The sequence below is a fragment of the Phoenix dactylifera genome, chromosome 10, assembly GCF_051530095.1.
Source record: "Phoenix dactylifera cultivar Ajwa chromosome 10, Ajwa_hap1_PhDact_Kaust_v1.1, whole genome shotgun sequence".
Lineage (NCBI taxonomy): Eukaryota > Viridiplantae > Streptophyta > Magnoliopsida > Arecales > Arecaceae > Phoenix > Phoenix dactylifera.
The window spans coordinates 22,634,388-22,655,577 of NC_143199.1; the positions used below are offsets into that span (position 1 = coordinate 22,634,388).

The following is a 21,190-nucleotide window of genomic DNA, read 5'->3' on the forward strand; positions in this document are numbered from 1 at the left end:
TCGGGATATAGGGATGATGTGTGGGGTTGGAATGGCCATCCAGGCCAAACATGTATTCAAAGAAGCCATGTTTTCCGAGAAGCTAATGGGGTAGCCGATTGGATGGCTGCCTTCACGGTTCATCATTCAGGGTACACTTTTTAGATGGGGGAGGGAGAGCTGCCACTAGCTCTCCGTGAGTTAGTGTTTTTTAACTTTATTGGGTGTATTCGTATACATATTGTATGAAAACTCGTTTTCAGCAAAAAGAAGAAGAAGAAGAAGAAGAGAACATAAGTTGAAATTATTGAAGCACATTTAGCCAGATTTACAGACAAATCCGTCTAACAAGCTTCATAAACAATGAAGCATGCAACAATTTTACAAAAACTAATGCAACATTTAAAGTCTAAAACACTAATTTCTCTAAAACAATTCTTAGAACCAACGCCTTGATTCAGCCAACATATACAGTGGTGTGATTTCTTAGTTCTCCATTTTAATGTCTCGGAAAATTGTGCACTCTTTTTCATAAGAATAATAAGGATGAGAAGAAAAAAAGATGTCATCCTTAAGCCAAACCCACTATTTTAACATACTTGTCCCTCCCATCCTTCTCCACAATTAGTGTTACTTGAGGAACGGTCACATGAAATGTGGAATTGACATCTAATCTTCCTGAGTAATAATACACGAGTAAAAAAATCCTACTTGATCCTTCCTCTGAAGCCTTTATTTTAGAAGTTTTTATACCTGATATCCTGTCAATTATTGTTACTGCTACTACCATTGCTCTCATACCAGTTCAAATTCAAACTGATTGGAATAGAACGCAGTGGTTTTGCAATGAAAGAAAACTTTGTGATGTAAAACAATTTCATTGCTTGATACAGAGCAGATAAGCCTTGAATACTAAATGAACCTTTGGTTAAGCAATCAAGCCACCACCATTGCATAGTTCATCATCAGCCCAAGCACATCAGTTCCGCCCTCTCTGATTTGATTTATTGACCATGAAAAAACAGTGAAAGAAAACACATCCATCTCAAGTGTGGAAAGGAAAAAAGAAAAGGAGCTCTCCTCGCCCAAATGCCTTGGAGATGCTATAATTCACCTGCACCTGACAGAAAATGAAAAGCAATGAAGACATAAGTAATCATATTTTTTTGGATACCATTTACTGTAAAGAAATGCAATCATCATTAAATAAACAGGAAGGAAGAATAAAAGGAAGAAATGAGCGTACATCCTTACACCAAAATGCATTCAGAGTAACATATTGAATCTTCTCGATGAACTCAAGTTAGTGGCATAACATCACGTTGCCGTTGTTAAGGTGGGCATGAAAAAATCAAACATTAGCGAGGAAGCAAACCTTGTCACTCAAAAGGCAACGCCATATTATCTACTCAGATCCCTCCGCTGTTTTGGCAGGTTCTACCTCCTTCAGACTTTCCAATGCTGTGATGCGCCCATTCAGAGCTTCATAGTGCTCATCAAGTGTTTCACGAAAGCCTCCTACCTGGAAAAAACAAAGCAGCAATTGCTACTCAACCGAACTGCAGATTAAGATATCTATCATTTACACTGGCTAAATGATGCCAAAATAAAATTAAAACCGCCACTTACCTCTGTTTGCCTTTGAGTGAAGATTAACTTTCATTCATTTAGACGAATAAAATCATGTTATACTTGAAATCAAGAAAAGAACTAGAATAATGTTAGTTTCCTTTAAACAGGAACCATAGCATTCCCATTTATTATGTAGCAAATCAACATGCACCTTTTTATGTCTAAGGCTAGACCAATTCATTCTTTAGGGAGGTTTATGGTCCACACCATGCTAACTGATCCACTGAGATATAAAAGTTTCTCACAAAGGAGAAAACCTAGCATGCAGAACCACTTTATGGATTAACTGATCCACTGTAATTAGCAGCATTAGTTCTTGTGATATCTACCTATCAAAAGAAGACAAAGTAAATGCATGCATGCTACATTATCTTAATCCATGATTGCATGAGATCATCACAGCTATTCCTACAACATGGTTGTAGAAGGGTGAAAGATGCCAAAAGACTTGTTGGCATATCACACCTGGTGACAACAAATGAACTGAAGCTATTGGACAAAATCTTGGAAAATGCCAGAAGTCCAAAAAGCTTTCATTTGAATCAGTCTCAGCATGTTGCAAATCTCTCAAATATTTCAAAGCAAATGTGTCCACTAGATCTATGCCTAAAATTCTATTTTTGACATGATAGATTATTTCTCAATCAGCATGTCTCACAAGAGAGTGGACACCATAAAGTTGTCAAACAAGTTATGACTGGAAAAGCACGCTACCCCACAATAAGGTAGTACATAAGCCTCAAGGAGCAAAGCATAATTTTAAGGATTTTTCCTTAAGAAAAGTAAAAAATGAACATGCCAAAAAAGTAGCATTTAGGATTCTATTGTTATCTGGCAACAGGAAATCAAACTTCAGTTATCGTTGCTCTGCCACTTCATATGCCAGAGTTCACAATGTCACATTCAAGTACAGTATATTAAAGCTTTAGGCATATAAAAATAGAAGTTCCAATATGACATTCTGATATCCAGCTTCAGCACAATGCCCCTTACGAGAAACCATCAGCATTCTCACATTGTGAAAAGATTCTCTACTTTACTTCATGTTGCTTTCTTCTCTAGCATCGAAAGGAGATGAAGTGAAGGAGAGAAACCCCTTGACCATTTTTGGTGAAAGCATACCTTCCTCCTGCTTTTCTTTTTATTTTTGGATCCCAGGAATTTAACCGAATAGCAATGGAAGATCTCAAGTTTAGAAGTAGACGATGGGATTAATTAGCTAACCTCTTTCAACTTCTTCCTTCTTGTTGTAATATAACACATATATCTCTTTCTACTTAGTGGAAAAAGCTCTTTATGCATTAATTGATTTCATTCCCACAAACAGTCTCAAACTCTTAATCTACCATTTCTCCAGTGCAAATTTGATCTCATCTCTTGCACCTACCTCTCTTCTAATTCAAAAATCAAATAAAACTTAGACTAAATCTCATTTTTACCATGCAAATTCACATCTCTTGCTAGAATGATTTTTCCTTCTTTAGTTGGTGCAAAAATCATTGCTGATGTATATCCAATATATTACATAAATAAGGTTTAAGGCATGAGCTTTTGATGTACATCTGATTTGAGAAATCAAATCTAAAAATGTGTACATCTGAATAAAAGAGATTCTGATGAAAAAATTTCCCCAAATCCAGAATTTAGTTTTCGATCAACAGAATTTTCTTCGATACATGATTTACACAATTTATTATGGCTAAAGCAGGTTCAGCCCAATCATATGATCCTTGAAATGACTAGTCTCTAAGGATGCTCTGCTTTGCTCTCACTTCTCCTCCCACTAGTGCCACATGCTCTCTTCCATTATAAAAGTGAGGTGAACCCTCTCTGATGTGGCTGACCACTTCTAAATGTGACCTCAAAAACTTAAGTTGGTTGGTTTAAACTTGATCGGTCCACCACCACTTGCATTAAACATCGATTAGAAACAATAAATAACCCTTAAAACAATACAAATTAAACTACAAAAATCATAAAGTTTAAAACACAAGGGATGCCATGTTTTGGCATCTGTTACTCACCTTTTACCTCTATCGCATGATCCACCACCCACACGACATCATCTGCACCAAGCAGAATTTGGCCTTTTGATAAATTAGCTCTTTCTTTTGCAAAACACCACTTTCTCTTAGCAAATCACCTTATTATGTAGACTGATTTAGCAATCCTTTTGGTGGAACGTACAGGCATCCACCAGCATTGAATGCATGCCATGCTAATTGTAGATCCATTATTGATTCAAGATGCTGACATTGGCACAAGCTCATGCTGCACCTGTTCTTCAAAGAAATCTCCAATAAAAGAGGTTCAGAAGATATCATGACCCTATTATCACCTTGTCTTCTCCATTAAGAGAAGAAGCATTTCTTAGCAACCCTAATCAGTTAAGGTCAATGTTCTCTAGAGCAAACAACTAGGAAGCAAGATTGACTAAACTGCTGCAATTATTTCCCGATTACCTGATCAGCGAAAAATAAAATAAACAACATACAGCTTGGACATGCAGAACCATCATTTGGTTCCGATTATGTCTTTTGCTATGCTACTTCATCTTGGTTCGTCTAAGTGAAAGACCTTTTCTGATTGTATCTATGCCTAAGCAAGCATGTCCAACCTCTTGTCCCTTGATGTTCTTGTTTATTTACCTACTAGTGTAGCTATAACAACAAGGTAGGGTAGCGGTGGCTAGGTGGCCAGCTTCTTCAAATCAGAAGCTAATTGATTCCTTCTTGACATGTGAAGTAAGGGATGTTGGCTGCACTGTAAAAGAGTTGAATCGAAACCCCAGACATAACACAAAGCACAGTTCTTCCAAGCCAACTAATTGGCACACCTCTTTGAAGGGAGAAATGCACTAGAATACCGATGTCCACTATGCATCTGAATATATACATGGTAATGTTCATCTATTACCAAAAACAAGTCATTTATGCATATCAGCAGGAGGTCCGCGCAAATCCAGTACAGTATCTTTTCTGCTCCACAAAGATTAAGATCAAATGAATGTTCATCCTTTTTCTTTCGAAGAAAGATATATCTTTGACCTCTCAATGACTAATGATCGAGTAAGACATAAATTGTTGGATACTTCTGGTAAAAAAGACAGAAAAATCCTTGACTATTCAAGACCTGATCGAATCATATCTAATGGTCATTGGAATTTCAAATATCCTTCTATTCTCCAAGAAAATTCTGATTTCTTGGTGAAAAAACAAAGAAATAGATTCATTATCCCATTACAATATGGTCAAGAATGAGATAAAGAACTAATACCCTATTTGGGTATTCGATTGAAAACCATGGTTGGGGCCACTTTATTCTCTAATATCTACTAATTTTGTTGTCTAATAGGTCATGCTGCTGTCCTGGAGGTTCAAGTTTAGAACTATGAATAAACCACGATTTATAAATAGAGCATCTAGTTAAGATTATGATTTGAAGGACTGACTGGACCCCATATCAAGGACGAAGTATGTACTTTCCGTTCATCTTTTTCCTCAAAAACTTCAATTGTTGTTGTTCATTATGAATATGTTAACTCATGCTTGCATAATCCAATAGAATGAGCATCACCTAAATTAATCCTGCAACTAAAGTTGTCATTTGAACAAAAAGTTGGAAACATCCTCTCAATCTTTGCTTAAGACCGCCATTTACCAAAACCACCACATTTTCATTCTTACTGCAGCTGCATGGTTTTTGTCTCTAGTTTTGTACTCCCCAGACTAAGCTAAATTGTGAATATTGCTCTCCCATTCTATCTAGCCTTAATTATTTCTATTTCTATTAATATGAGGTCCATGCATGGATTTAGAAACGTTTGAACAAGATGGTGCTGCCAGTACCATACATGTGAATACTAGTGCGGGGTCCTAGATGCCAAAACCATCCATCCTTATATGCAATGGCTGTATCGATCTGAAGATGCATACCAATGATACCATACCAACCGAACCGGTCAGTACCAATGGTTTTTCATTTTTTTTGATGCTGTCTGTTTCAATATCTCATTATCATTACGCATATTATGCTGATGGAAAAAACCATATGGGGTCCATACCAATATTCAAAACATTGGGTGCAGGCTAGCCTCATCGAAAGCATCTTTTAACTCTTGTACCCAATTTATACCCATCATGTGTTCTTCATCAATCCATAAAGCAAAACCCTTACATTAATCGCATATTGAAAAATATTCAAAAACAAAAATCTCATACATGCATAACACTCAACTTTGCAATTTGCACCCTCCAAAATAAACAAAATTGTTACTATCATATGTTATCAAACCCTAAAATTGCAGAATTGCATTACCACAGCGTACACAACAAATATTCTTTTGAATAATCAGTTTGAATTGGTTGCTTGTCATTACCAATGGGCAGTGGCTACTAAGGCTTAAACATCACTTCACTGCCAGACTAGAAATTCTACAGCTTGGCAAATATTTACAGCAAATATTTACAACAAATATAGCAAAAAAGCCTTGTATTAGTGTGTTTGTGCATGGACATATTTGTGCGTGCATCTGTGCCTACATGTGTGTGTTGGTGGGGGTCCGTAGGCATCTGTGGCATAGTTTGTGCCAAAGAGTAAGTAGCTTGGAAGCAAGACGTTAATCAAAGGAATAAAATGAATAAAAGATAACAATTTCAGCACCTTCTAGTATAGCTGTACATTGCTCCAAAGGCATAAATCCAAGAATCTCTAATAAATGCAATTTGTTATAATGCACATTTCTCTGCTGAATCAGTGAAGCAATTTTGATGGTAAATACTATATCAAGATTATACTGACTGACTCCTTAGACATATTAGAACAAAATGCATAACGCTGAGTGGTTATACCACAGGGTGTAAGAAACTATTGAAAAATATTGGCAACCTATTTTGCAAACAAAGGAAAAAAAAAAGTAAAATAAGATGCAAGAAAATGACCATGGAATTTTGTACTATTTAAATGGTGTGACATGATATAGTCATGCAAAGCAGGCAAAGAGCATTGCAAAGAAACAATAACATAATGAGTTCATTCAATCATTGTTTTCAAATGACATTCATTTCAACCATGCAAGCAAGTCATACACAAAGTATGAGAATTAATATAAACAACAAGCCTTATTCTCATTTTTAGCATGACATAAGAAAAAAGGCATTGTTTTACACATCCACCTCAATATATCAAATAATATCACGAACTGATTGAACATTCTGACATGTTAGTTATGTGAGACCTCACATAACAAAGTATGAGAATTAATATAAACAACAAGCCTTATTCTCATTTTTAGCATGACATAAGAAAAAAAACATTGTTTTACACATCCACCTCAATATATCAAATAATATCACGAACTGATTGAACATTCTTACATGTTAGATATGTGAGACCTCACTTTAGTGTCACACTTATAATTCTCTTAATACTGTAACTTCTAACTCTCCCTCGAAGTTTATCCAAGATCTACCATAACATCCTCAACTTTCTTTTGTCTTGGTATGCTTATGGCCCTCCTTGCTACATAAATTCTTATCCATATAATGGAATTGGTCTAGTAACAATATCATAAAATATCCGCCAACTGTAAACTCTATCAAATGAATACTTCACACTCCAGAGAAACACCTTGCCTTTGTCCACTGTACTTGTGTATCACCTTAAAATTTACCTCTTAGAAATTTTGGAGTGCCAACATTTGTGAACAATTTGACACAATGCAACACCATAAGACACCTTGTGACATTAAAACCTAGAGTGCCTTGCCACAGCAGTTAGAAGTCTCGGTTATTGGCATAGGTTTTAAGAGTGTCTGGTCAAACAAAATTTATGGCACATGACACCTATTTGATCCACATGCAGTCAGTAGCTTATAGAGCTTGTAAATGCTTCAAATTAATAAAAATCATGTTCAACGTTCTTTCATTTCACCTGGGACATTAAAAAAATTTTGGACATTTGGGACAAGTATAGGGACTGCCGAGATTATAACTGATGCATCCTAGAGTTTCATAGTACCATGCATTAAGATGCCAGCCAACAAACAAAATACAGAACATATGCTGCAGCCAAGGCTAAATGAACAGGCTTTAATAGACCTTAACTTTGAGATTAAAATATTTTAAGACTATTTTAAGGAGTTCTAGAGGCTTGTGGACATCAATGTATATTGGTTTTGGGAACCCAACAATCCAGTGGATGCTTTCCTTCTATTGAGTTCTAATTGAACTCAATTGGAGGCATTATAGATGGCCAACCATCCATATTTTGGTGGCTATTAGTTGGTTATTTGCTTCCTAATTAGGAGTCCTTATATGATTAAAAAAGGTGTCCAATTAGTCTCAAGTTAGAGGATTTCAGTCAGCAATTAGGTCTAACTTTTATCTCCTTATTTATGTACTCTAATGTCAGCAGAACTGCTGGCTGGTTAAATTAGTAAAAGGGATCCAGGCTCTGTTTTGGAGTCTTTGAAATTTATAGGCAGAGAATATTAGTGAGACAGAGAAAGATTGAGGACCTCCTTCCCTTTTCCCTTATTCTTTTGCATATTCTTCTTTTCTCTTCTTAACATTCGTTTCTGTTCTCTTTCATTTCTTAACCTTCTACTTCTTTGTGCCACTTATTCAATTCTCTACTCTTCATTCTCTTTTTCCTCCTTGCAATTGCACTCTGTGATACCTTTTTACAGTTCGCCAGATCTGAAAGCAGATCTCCAACAGATCTGTTGACTTGCAGCATTTTTAAGGTTTTAGTCAAGGATAGATGGCTGGCAAAGGACAAAGGAGGCAAGTTCATTTGCCAAATTACAAAATTATTTTACAGAATTGTAAATGTAAAAGGATAATTTAGGCAACATGGTCAAAAAGTCAAAAGAACTACATTTTGAAAAAATGTTTATGTTAATAAAAAAAGTGAAGGAATAGGGAAGATAGTGAAGCATAACAATCCAAAGAAGAAAACAGCAGGCTATGGTGCACATTCTATAAAGGAGCTTAAGATAAATTTGAAAGGAAGCATTTCTCTTTCAGTTAAAATGATACGTTATTTTCACCTAACTAATCAACTAAAATGAGAATACTGATGGACATTTTTCATAGTATGTGTGCACAAAAGCATGAAAGATATAGATACAAATAACGCAATTTTTCAAAAATACTTTTCAGGGGACCTGTTAAACATCTCCTAATTTTTTCACTGCATAACAAATTTGTTACATCAACTCAACAACTTTCTAGATACAAAACAACAGGAAGCAAGACCATCTTTATTTGTCAGAACATATGCCTTTCCTTTATGTTGTACAACATATCATGCTAATAACAATGAGTGCAATATTAAGTATATCATACAACATCCAATCACTTCCACACACTTGAACAAGAAGGCGAAAAGAAAAGGACATCTTTTAATCTTAAATAGGTCTCAATAAATATTGGTCTATCCAAGTGATTGGAAAAAGCAAATAAATCAAATAAATTACAAGTTACAACACACAGAAGTAGGCAAAATGCTTTCCATTGAAGAGAAACTTACATATCGCAATATGTAAAAGATATGACCGGAAAAGCGATAGTGCACCAGAATGATTGTGAATAATTACAATGAGAATCTATGGGCCTGTGCAGAAGGATAATTGTCTAAGGAGAAAAGTGGGGAAGCCATACAATGGAGGAGGTATTCGAGAAATAACATTAAAAGTCAGTGATTAAGAATATAAGGGAAAGCTTCCCGCATGGGTTCCTAATTAGTTTAACATTCCTTTTATCTCTCTACTAAAATAGTTTTAGTCATGAACAGAAGATCAGAACAACTGGGACAGAACAAGAAAGCATTGCACAAGCTTCTCTCAATTTAGATTATTTTAATCCAAAGAGAGGTTGGAACATAATGATGCTTCTATACATTTTATTTTGAGATGATAATGAACCTGATTAATAATACTCTTTTGTGTATTTTAAAATTAAACACTAGATTAAAATCTCACTTTTTTATAGTAAAGATCTACGGATACATCTAGTTTAAAGGCACAAGGAATGGAGTTATCTTGAGGAGACAAAAGAAAGACAGATAAATGTGCAGCACAAGAAGCGCAACCCCATCATAGAGAACTTTGAACTCCTGTCTCACAACATCCATTTCTTTCTCTCCCTCGATGAGTGTTTAGCCAATCAATATATTTCAACACTACTGAATCCTTAAGTTTACAATTAGCATATGAATCAACATTTCTTTTTCTATTAGAAAGAAAAAGGGGGTGAATCTGCCTGAATGTTTCAAACCATATGAATGGTTACGCTTTCCAAAGATGGGAAATAACAAGCAACAACAGAGGAACACACTAATCCTTCCTAAGAAGCTCATTTCTCCCATTCCCTTCACCCCATCCCAATCCCATCCCCAATTGGATCCTGGGTTGTTCCCAGCTCATAAAATCAACAACCCTATCATATCCAGCCTTCAAAATCTTCATGCTAATATAGTTCTAAGAAAATCATTAGCATAACCTTATTCCCAACCTTTCCTCTAATTTGCTGAAAGGAACCTCAAATTGCCATGCCATAAAAAATGGTACCTAAAGCAAAAAGTAGCAGAGTGACAAGCAGGTTAACAGGAATGGTTCAAAGCATAACTCAAAAGCAGGTTAGAATGAGATTGACAGCAGCACTGATCATTAAAACAAAAAAAAAGGACGAGCGTATCAAATACCAAGCTTTAATATTCTTAGGTCCTCAAAAGAATAAACAGAAAGAAGAACAAAACTAACTTTTACTAGTGAATGGTTAACTGTCCAAAAATAGGGCAAGTTAACCCCTCGGTTGCCACAGTCCCACGCCTAAAGAAGACACCAAAGAAATGGAATGCATGAAGGAGATAAAGAAGCAAACAATCCTCAGAATTGAATTGGTTATAAAGTAAGGAATGAAAGCAGAGAGGGAAGGAGCGGGGGAAGGGACCTGCCGGGATATGGCTTCGTGGGCGAACATGTAGTCCTTGTAGAGAAGGTACAAGCCCAGGACCGATGACGTCGCGGCGCCTGCGAGGAAGGACGACAGCCTCACTCGGAACATGAACCCCATCGCTCCTCCCGCTTGCTCGATCCCTTCTGCTCGCTTGCTCGCGGACGGCGCTCCTACCCTCGACGACAAGGTGTTCGACCCTTGGTCAGGGGCAGTAGCCTTGCCTTTTTTATGCGCGGTGCCCTGGGTGTCACACCCTTGAAAAGGTCGGAATGGAGTAACCAAATTTTTCTTGAGTTCTCCCTCTTTTCGGTGTGCGGCACTAGTGTGGAGTTGGCTACCCACCACTAGTCAGCCTCTTGCATGCGCCAAGGCCGGATCAAGCCCCGCATGCGTCTTGGCTCGGCCAAATCCCTTGCCAAGACCCTATCCTACCAAGCACACACATAGGCACAAGTCCTTTAGGGGAAAGAAGGCTTGTATTGCTCATACCAACACAAATCCCTCCTCACAAGCCGAGGAGATAGCCATTACATTGGCCCTTCTAAAAACCCCCAGCCAACCTTGGCCCCCAACCCCAAATAGAACCCTCACAAAACTCCATTTGGTGGATGCATGTACAAGGATAGCTCACCTCTTTCGAACTCCCCTTCAGCCCGCACTTAGGCCTAGGCTTTCCTCCTGAAGCCTCCAAGGAACCCCAAAGTGGTCGGCCAAGGAACCCTCCCTTGGCTCACAAGACTTCCGCAAGGAAGCCTCCTCTTTGGCCTCTGCCAAACATGCCTTGGCCAAGCTCCTTTTGGCCAAAGGCCTAGTGACCCGGCACTCCTTTGACGACCCTCAAAACAGCCCCAAAAGCAGCCCGCCCAAGCCTCTAAGCTTTTTCTCCAAGTCCTTCTCAATGCAGCCGGCTAAGCCTTTTTATAGTGCCACTTGGAGTTGGCACCTCCTCCCAGCCGATTGCAGCCTCAATCCGTGTGCAAGCCCTCCGCGGCCTCCCATTGGTCAATAGGCCTTTCACCCGTATTTGTGCTTCCTTGGCGGTTGAGGAATGTGCTTCCTCCTGCCCAGCTACCCAGCAGCTTGCCCAGCCACCGCCCAATGCACAGCACCTTGCCAAGTGTCCATGGACAGCCCATGTGACTGCCCGCTTGCAGCCTGCTGAGGGAACAGCCCATGTGCGGCTGTCTGCCCAGCTGCCCAGGGCCGCCCAGCGCCCTGGTCCACCCGCGCGCGCGCTCGGCGCCTTGCGCCAGGCTGGGCGGGCGCGCTCCTGCGCCAGACTGGGCGGGCGCGCTCCTGCGCCCGCGGCTTCTTGCGCGCTGCTACCACTCGGCCGCGCGCGCACTTGTGCGCGGCCCTGCTGGTCCGCCGAATGCCCTGCGCCCGGCCCGCCGTCTCTGCGCGTGCACGCCCCGTGCACACGCAGGTCAGGGTCTGGCCTCGGCCACGCGCCCCTTGCGCGGCCCTCGCGTCCTTCCTGCCGTGCGCCCCGCGCACTGCCCTAGCGCAAGGCCCGGCCCTGGCTCACCTAGCCGCGCGCGCACCTGCGCGCGGTCCAGCTCCTCTGCGCGCGCCCAGCGCGCGCCAGCGCCGCTCTGCCGTGCGCACGCCCGCGCACGGTCCGCTGACTGTGTGCGCGCGCCGCGCGCGCACTTCTCTGCTCGGCCTGGCCGCGCGCGCACCTGCGCACGGCCCGCTCACGGCCAAGTCTGGGCACGCGTCTACTGCGCATGCCGTCCCGAGGCCTAGTGCGTGCGCCTCCTTCGCACGCCGCAGCATCCGCCCTTCCGTGCCCCGCGCACGGCCTGCAGGTGGGCCGACGCCTACGCGCCCCGCGCGCTCTCTTGGCCTCCACGTTTGGCCCATCCACGCGCGCCTTTGCGCATGGGCCAGCGTCCGCGCACGTCTCCGCTGCGTGCGCCCCTGTGCACAGGCTGGATCCGGCCTGTCTCCGCTGCACAGGGCCACTGCCGTTTGCGCTGTAACCTGCGCACTGTGCAGTGTGCACATGGCCTGGCCACGGCCAAGTGCCCGGCACGCCTTCTGCGCGCCCGTGGCCATCCTGCGTGCGTACACCCGCGCACCCCCCGGCGCCTGGCCCGGCTGTGCGCCTCCTACGCTCAGCCCGTGCACAGGCCAGCGCCAGCCTTTGGCCACTCGCGTGTGCTCCGCCGCACACTTCCTCACTATGCCTGGCCGTGCGCCCAGTGCCACGGCCTGCGCATGGCAGAGCCCGCGCACGCCCCGCGCACGCCATAGCCAGGGGTGTGACAATCCTCCCCCGGCGGAAGAAGTCGACGCCCTCGTCGACGGCTCCCCTCAAGGCAACCCGTATGGTGGACCTCCGCCTCACGTTGCCTCGCCCGTCCACGGCCTTTGCCCTCACCTTCAGTCCCATACCCGAAAGTGGGGTCAAACCCACGGCCTTGGATCCTTCTCCCGGTCCCATACCCGGAAGATCGTCCAAGTCCACCATCAAGGACTCCTCCTCATGGCCGGCCCCTCCGCTCCGCCGCGCGACACACGCGCAGCCTGCCCGCTCGCACGCCCTGGGCGCACGTTGGGCCTGGCCAGCCTGCTGATCGACGGGCCAGCACCACGCCCGGCAGCCCCCTGCACGCCTCGGCCTGCTGCTGTGGCCAAGAACCCGTGCGCACGCCCCACGCGCCGTCGCCGGTCTGGCTTGGGTGCGCCGCGCGCGCTCCTGCGCGTGGCCTGGCCCTGGATGTCGCAGGCTCAGCGCGCGCCCTGCGCACGCCCTGCGCGCTCTTGGCTGCACAGTGGCCTAGGCACTGCCTTGGCCGCCTGCCAAGGACTGCGCCCAGGTTCTGCCATGCCTTGGCCACCCACCAAGGCCTGCAGTGCCGCCGTCCTGCCGTCAAGGCTGCTGTGCGCCTCCTGCGCACTGTGCCATGAGCTGCCGCCAATGAGTCCTCCAAGAACCGCTCCCGACGCGGCTCTGATACCAACTGTCACACCCTTGAAAAGGTCGGAATGGAGTAACCAAATTTTTCTTGAGTTCTCCCTCTTTTCAGTGTGCGGCACTAGTGTGGAGTTGGCTACCCACCACTAGTCAGCCTCTTGCATGCGTCAAGGCCGGATCAAGCCCCGCATGCGTCTTGGCTCGGCCAAATCCCTTGCCAAGACCCTATCCTACCAAGCACACACATAGGCACAAGTCTTTTAGGGGAAAGAAGGCTTGTATTGCTCATACCAACACAAATCCCTCCTCACAAGCCGAGGAGATAGCCATTACATTGGCCCTTCTAAAAACCCCCAGCCAACCTTGGCCCCCAACCCCAAATAGAACCCTCACAAAACTCCATTTGGTGGACGCATGTACAAGGATAGCTCACCTCTTTCGAACTCCCCTTCAACCCGCACTTAGGCCTAGGCTTTCCTCCTGAAGCCTCCAAGGAACCCCAAAGTGGTCGGCCAAGGAACCCTCCCTTGGCTCACAAGACTTCCGCAAGGAAGCCTCCTCTTTGGCCTCTGCCAAACATGCCTTGGCCAAGCTCCTTTTGGCCAAGGGCCTAGTGGCCCGACACTCCTTTGACGACCCTCAAAACAGCCCCAAAAGCAGCCCGCCCAAGCTTCTAAGCTTTTTCTCCAAGTCCCTCTCAATGCAGCCGGCTAAGCCTTTTTATAGTGCCACTTGGAGTTGGCACGTCCTCCCAGCCGGTTGCAGCCTCAATCAGTGTGCAAGCCCTCTGCGGCCTCCCATTGGTCAATAGGCCTTTCACCCGAATTTGTGCTTCCTTGGCGGTTGAGGAATGTGCTTCCTCCTGCCCAGCTACCCAGCAGCCTGCCCAGCCACCGCCCAATGCACAGCACCCTGCCAAGTGTCCATGGACAGCCCATGTGACTGCCCGCTTGCAGCCTGCTGAGGGAACAGCCCATGTGCGGCTGTCTGCCCAGCCGCCCAGGGCCGCCCGGCGCCCTGGTCCACCCGCGCGCGCGCTCGGACCCAGTGACCTTCCGTCACTGAATTAGAAATTCAGGTAGTCCGGTACCAAAGTACAGTGAGTTGCTTGCTAGTCACAGGTTGCGATCTCAGGTCAGAGGGCCAAACTTATACCCATATCCACTCGGAACATCTCTCGACAGTAGAGCATTCCGGAATTGGTCACGTTCAGTGAAATGTACTCCTACACTTCACCTGTATGGCATACCAGTGTCTCCACACTCCTTGGTTAAGAGGACAACCAACGTATATGTCACACAACGACCTAATCTCGATAATGTTGTCGTCCTAGTAACAACATATCATTTGGTCGCGAACAAGTTTAAGGACTCAAAGATAAATCCTCCTTTATCATAATGCGCTGCTACCACTCGGCCGCGCGCGCACTTGTGCGCGGCCCTGCTGGTCCGCCGAATGCCCTGTGCCCGGCCCGCCGTCTCTGCGCGTGCACGCCCCGCGCGCACGCAGGTCAGGGTCTGGCCTCGGCCACACGCCCCTTGCGCGGCCCTCGCGTCCTTCCTGCCGTGCGCCCCGCGCACTGCCCTAGCGCAAGGCCCGGCCCTGGCTCACCTGGCCGCGCGCGCACCTGCGCGCGGTCCAGCTCCTCTGCGCGCGCCCAGCGCGTGCCAGCGCCGCTCTGCCGTGCGCACGCCCGCGCACGGTCCGCCGACTGTGTGCGCGCGCCGCGCGCGCACTTCTCTGCTCGGCCTGGCCACGCGCGCACCTGCGCACGGCCCGCTCACGGCCAAGTCTGGGCACGCGTCTACTGCGCATGCCGTCCCGAGGCCTGGTGCGTGCGCCTCCTTCGCACGCCGCAGCATCCGCCCTTCCGTGCCCCGCGCACGGCCTGCAGGTGGGCCGACGCCTACGCGCCCCGCGCGCTCCCTTGGCCTCCACGTTTGGCCCATCCACGCGCGCCTTTGCGCATGGGCCAGCATCCGCGCACGTCTCCGCTGCGTACGCCCCTGTGCATAGGCTGGATCCGGCCTGTCTCCGCTGCACAGGGCCACTGCCGTTTGCGCTGTAACCTGCGCACTGTGCAGTGTGCACATGGCCTGGCCACGGCCAAGTGCCCGGCACGCCTTCTGCGCGCCCGTGGCCATCCTGCGTGCGTACACCCGCGCACCCCCCGGCGCCTGGCCCGGCTGTGCGCCTCCTACGCTCAGCCCGTGCACAGGCCAGCGCCAGCCTTTGGCCACTCGCATGTGCTCCGCCGCACACTTCCTCACTCTGCCCGGCCGTGCGCCCAGTGCCACGGCCTGCGCATGGCAGAGCCCGCGCACACCCCGTGCACGCCATAGCCAGGGGTGTGACACTGGGGGCACGCAGCCACTTTTTCCCCTATTTCACGGGAGTTTGGTACGGGATGATCATCCTAGGACCAAGGTGATGTGGGTGGAGATGATGAGATCACCGTATTTGGTTGTACCATGGTGATCCTATATGGCTGTGATCTTAAATCATCTCTACTTCTCAAATTACCCTCCAACTCGGTGAGGGGATACCCGTCTTGAGGTCGGAAATTCAAGATCACCCAGGGTAGTGATCCTGGGTTGAAAGTTGAAGACAAAAATACTCCTCAAGTTAGCAGAAAAATGATATATCAATATACCATCAATATATTATGTTAATGTTATATATATATATATTGATATTATATATTATATTATATTATATTACTAATCATATTATTATCCTATTATTATTGAAGGATAATTTTAAATTTTAGTAGAAATATATTATTATATTTTAAATTTATATAATGAAAATATTTAATATATTACTATATTACTCCTATTTACCTTATTTTTCTAATCAAAATAATTATTAGTATTAAAAAAAATCTATTATAAGTATAAATAAAAATATTAATTCTATAATGAAAAATAACATATTTTTATAAGATTAATAATTTATAGGAGTAATAAATATATTTTTATAGAATATATTAATAATTAATACATTGATAAATATATTAATATTTTATTACAATATATTTTATATGATTAATAAATATATGATAAGGGCTACTAAAAGAAAAATATGTGACAAAATTATGGAGCTAATATAAGAATTAGTATATTGATTTACATTTTTGATTCATGAGAATTAAAAACACATAAAAAATTCATCTAAGATATATCAGGGGTATTTGTGGTATTATGTGCTCGGTAATTTTGGATCTCCGTACCATACCAAACAAATTACTCATGGATATCCGGAGATTTTTAATCACTCGACCATGGCCTACCAAACATATCGATCTTAGATCACTGGGATCAAATCACCCCAACATTCGGATCACTGGGGAGGGGTTACCAAACTTCCCTCCCCAGTGATTAAAAATCTCCGGATATCCATGAGTAACTTGTTTGATATGGTACGGAGACCAAGATCACCGACCACATAATACCAGAAATACCCCTAATATATCTTAGATAGGTTTTTTATGTGTTTTTAATTCTCATGAATCAAAAATATAAGTCAATATACTAATTTCTATATTAGCTCCATAATTTTGTCATATATTTTACTTTTAGTAGCCCTTATCATATATTTATTAATCATATAAAATATATTATAATAAAATATTAATATATTTATCAATATATTAATTATTAATATATTCTATAAAAATATATTTATTACTCCTATAAATTATTAATCTTATAAAAATATGTTATTTTTCATTATAGAATTAATATTTTTATTCATATTTATAATAGATTTTTTAATACTAATAATTATTTTGATTAGTAAAATAAGGTAAATAAGAGTAATATATTAAATATTTTTATTATATAAATATAAAATATAATAATATATTTCTACTAAAATTTAAAATTATCCTTCAATAATAATAGGATAATAATATGATTAGTAATATAATATAATATAATATATATCATTAATATAATATATAATATCAACATAATATATATATATATATATATATATATATATATAACATTGACATAATATATAATATATTGATGGTATATTGATATATCAATTTTTCTACTAAATTGAGGGGTAGTTTTGTCTTTAACTTTCAACCTAGGATCACTGCCCTGGGGTGATCTTGGATTTTTGATCTCAAGGACAGTTATCCCACCACCGAGTTGGGCAGTGATTTGAGGAGTGAAGGTGATTTAGGATCACCGCCACGTAGAATGACCGTAGTGAAACCAAACGCGGTGATCTCATCACCTCCACCAACATCGCCTTTGGATGATCACCTCATACTAAACGCCCCCCCCCCCCCCCCCCCCCCCGGGTCGTGCCTCATAGCCATCCACATGGACCTTTCTCAGTAATTGGCTTCTATCCCGGGTCGGTCTTGCAAATCGGGGTCGTCTGTGTATGGTGCAACGGCTACGATTGCCATGGGCTTCTCATGCAGTACATGGTCCTCATGTAATCAGTATAAACTCTTACATCGATAGCCAGGTTAATGTCTTACTCTCTTTTTTTTAATTCTTTTTCCCAAATTTAAATTTTTATATATCCTTTTAGAGAAATGTTTTCTAGTAAAATAGAGAAATGTTCTAGGGCCATTTGGGGGAGCTATTGGCAGTAGAGGTTTTGGAAGTAGAGCTTTTATAAAAAATTTTTTGTTGTTTGCTAACTATATTTCTAAAGAACTGTGCCACTTTAACATGTGTCTAATAAACAAACTAATAAAGTACTTTTGGTATGACAAACTGACCATAAAGGATATTGCACAATATTATACAATAGAGCATAATAAAATATAATATGTATTAATACATAATAATATAATATAGCAAAAGTAACATATCAATGTATAGCATAATAATTTAATATAATATTAAATTATTATGCTCTATTACATTATTATGCTATAGTAATATAATATTATATACTATAGCATAATAATTTAATATAATATTAAATTATTTAACGTAACATATCAATGTATTATAATATAATGTAATATAATATTATATTTATAGTATAATACAATAATAAAAATATAAAATATTATAATTATTAGCGTAAATTAATTTTCATAATATAATGAATTTTCTAGCTATATGATAAAATTAGTTAAACAATTAATAAAAGGACATTTTGTGCAATTGTTATATTTATCATGGGTATTTTGGTAAAAAAAAGCCTTCCGACCGGACTTAAAAGTGCTTTTCCGCAAAGCTTCAAAATTGAGCTTCTTCCGAAAGGCTGTTTTAGCTTTCTCACCAAACACCCCTATTTTATTTAAAAGGCTTTTGGAGGGTCAGAAAGTGCTTTTTGGCCCTCCAAAAGCTCTCCCAAATAGAGCCTTAGAAATTAGAAATTTGTGCATAAAAATTTTTACTTCAACTCCTTGAACCAATGATTGGTGCCGTATGTTTGATACCATTTCAGTTACCAGTGAAGTAACTGATAGAAGAATCTTAGCTTGTAGCAATGCAACATTTTTATAGAAGATTCTTGTTTTACACTAACATTGATCTACATCCTATTCGTTCGTAGCCTTCCATGCTAGCTCCCTACTCTTTCTCTTAGTGTTGTGCCATATAATTATCCACATGAGCCTTTTTCATGTATTTTAAACCCAAACGTCGAAGCAACAACAGAGTCTCCCACACAAAATTTACATAGCATATGTTTGTAACTTTCTCCCATATCTCCTCTCCCAAAGATTTTCCATGCTAAATGCTTGAGTAATATCAATTTCTTACACAAAAAAAAGTTAATATCTGATGTGTAATTCTCATATTGGACAACTGATTAGTAGCCTATGCTTAACATTGTACCCGTTATTAGCAAAAGGACTAATAAACAAAGTGGATGGTAGATATACAACTTTCTTCCATGCTATCTCTTTGGGAGTGCAAATGGGTCGGGTCAGACCGGATCATAAGTGATCTCGACCCAATCTGGTTTCTTGTTTGAGTTCTAATATTGAACCCAGACTCAATCCAATAAAAGATCGGGTCAGGTCGGGTCGGGTCCATTACTAAAATTTTTGACCCAACAGGTCATTCGAGTTGGGTCGAATCCATGTGTAACCCGGTCCCAACCCAAAAAATTTGGGTCCGGATAGGGTCCAAATGAATTTGAAAGAGTATGTTGTATCTGTAAAGCAGAAAGCAGCCTCAACAACTTTTCTTTTGGATCTTGAAGAATAAAAAACCACAAACCAGATAAGGTTGACCGGCTATAAAAGCAACATGCAATACTCATCAAATCAGATTATATGAAGAACAACCTATGTCTTCATACTGAGGCCTTTGTGAGGCCCACTTGTTACTTTATTGCTACAAATACTCATTATTCTTTAATAAGCCTTCAAAACTAAGCAATGAAACTACATGAATCATCCTATATTTTGAATTGGAGCTATACACTCAAGATACAAAATGTAGTTTTTCGGGCCTAAATGGTTTTCTGGATTTGGGTCGGGTCGTAAGGTTGGAAAATCAAAATTATCCAAAATTCAAATGGATTATATCGAGAGTCTAAATTTAACAAACTCAAACTCAACCCGAAAAATAGAATGAGTCCAATTTTCGAATCAGACCCAGTCCCACGGGTCCTCTAAAATGGATCGGGTCGGGTCGCGGGCCAACTGACCCATTTGCAGCCTTATAGCTCCCTTTGACTGTCCACAAACCAAAGTTGGAAAGCAAGCTAACAGAGGTCCATTCTCTAGTCAATTTTATAAACAAATAAAAAAAAACTAAAGCATAGGGCTAAACCCCCAAACCCCTTAATCCCTTTACCCTCTCCTCATCATGTCCTATCTCTTGACACTCTCTTTCTCTTTCATGATCGCTCTCCGATGAACTCCATGAACTCTAAACAACCTCTCAAAACTTCTTCCTCTTCCACATTGTCCAAAAAGAAATTTTACAAGACCCAAATAATCTTTCATCTACAACTTTTTGAAAAGGTCCTAGTTGCTAGACTGAGGAGCATCCTGCCGAGGATTATCAGCCCGGAGCAGAGAGCATTTGTGGAGGGACGGAGTGTCACTAACAATGTGCTCCTTGCATAGGAGTTCATGTTTGATCTCAAGAGGGCCCCGAGTCGAAAAAGCTTGAGGGGGATCAAGCCATATATAGAGAGGGCATATGACAGGATGATGTGGAGCTTCCTGGAGGACTCGCTGGTGAGCTTTGGATTCCATGAGAGGTGGATCAGCTGGGTCATGGGGTCTATTAGATCCCTCACCTTCGCTATTTTGGTGAATGGTGCACCCTCAAGCTTCTTCGCTTCTTCTATTGGATTTCGGCAGGGGTGCCCTTTGCCTTCCCTACTCTTCATCATCTATGTAGATGCCCTGTCCAGAGCCCTCCATCATGCCACTGAGACCCAGGTTCTGGAGGCCTATAGATCGAGGCCAGGGTCTATCCAGGTATCACATCTTTTGTTTGCAGATGACTGCATGCTCCTCGCTTGAGCTACAAGACAAACGATGATGGTCATCCGGAGGATCCTAGAAGAGTATTGTGCTGCTTCAGGCCAATGAATCAACCTGGCCAAGTCAGCAATCAACTTCAGCCCGAAGATCAAGCCACAAGTGAAGACATCTATCAAGCAGGTCCTGGGGGTGAGCGAGCAGGATGGACCACTGAAGTACCTGGGAGTTCCCATCACCAGGCGGTGCCTCCGGCATGGGGATTGT

General features: G+C 42.5%; 1 protein-coding gene across 3 annotated transcripts; it reads right to left on the bottom strand.

The window, feature by feature from the left end:
- Positions 1-799: 799 nt before the first annotated feature.
- LOC120109316 (uncharacterized) lies at positions 800-11,041 on the bottom strand. 3 transcript variants are annotated; one of them, XR_015969317.2, is made up of 3 exons: positions 10,566-11,041; positions 1,226-1,501; positions 800-1,099 (listed from the first exon to the last, which is right to left on the bottom strand). XR_015969317.2 is itself a non-coding variant. In XM_088705529.2 (3 exons), the coding sequence occupies exons 1-2, from the start codon at positions 10,686-10,688 to the stop codon at positions 1,385-1,387; spliced, it is 240 nt and encodes a 79-aa protein (XP_088561655.1). In that variant the 5' UTR covers positions 10,689-11,039; the 3' UTR covers positions 800-1,093; positions 1,355-1,384. The 3 variants fall into 3 exon arrangements, 2 of the variants coding, with proteins under 2 accessions (XP_088561655.1, XP_088561654.1); XM_088705529.2 differs by having other exon boundaries at positions 800-1,093; positions 1,355-1,501; positions 10,566-11,039; XM_088705528.2 differs by having other exon boundaries at positions 1,355-1,501; positions 10,566-11,026.
- Positions 11,042-21,190: the final 10,149 nt, after the last annotated feature.

What these genes read in the sequence shown, in the direction of transcription:
- LOC120109316 (XM_088705529.2), bottom strand. Translation starts at nt 10,688, where the DNA reads ATGGGGTTCATGTTCCGAGTGAGGCTGTCGTCCTTCCTCGCAGGCGCC. An exon ending in ACGAAGCCATATCCCGGCAG is followed by an intron (nt 1,502 to 10,565) that starts GTCCCTTCCCCC and finishes TGTTTTTTCCAG; the next exon opens with GTAGGAGGCTTTCGTGAAAC.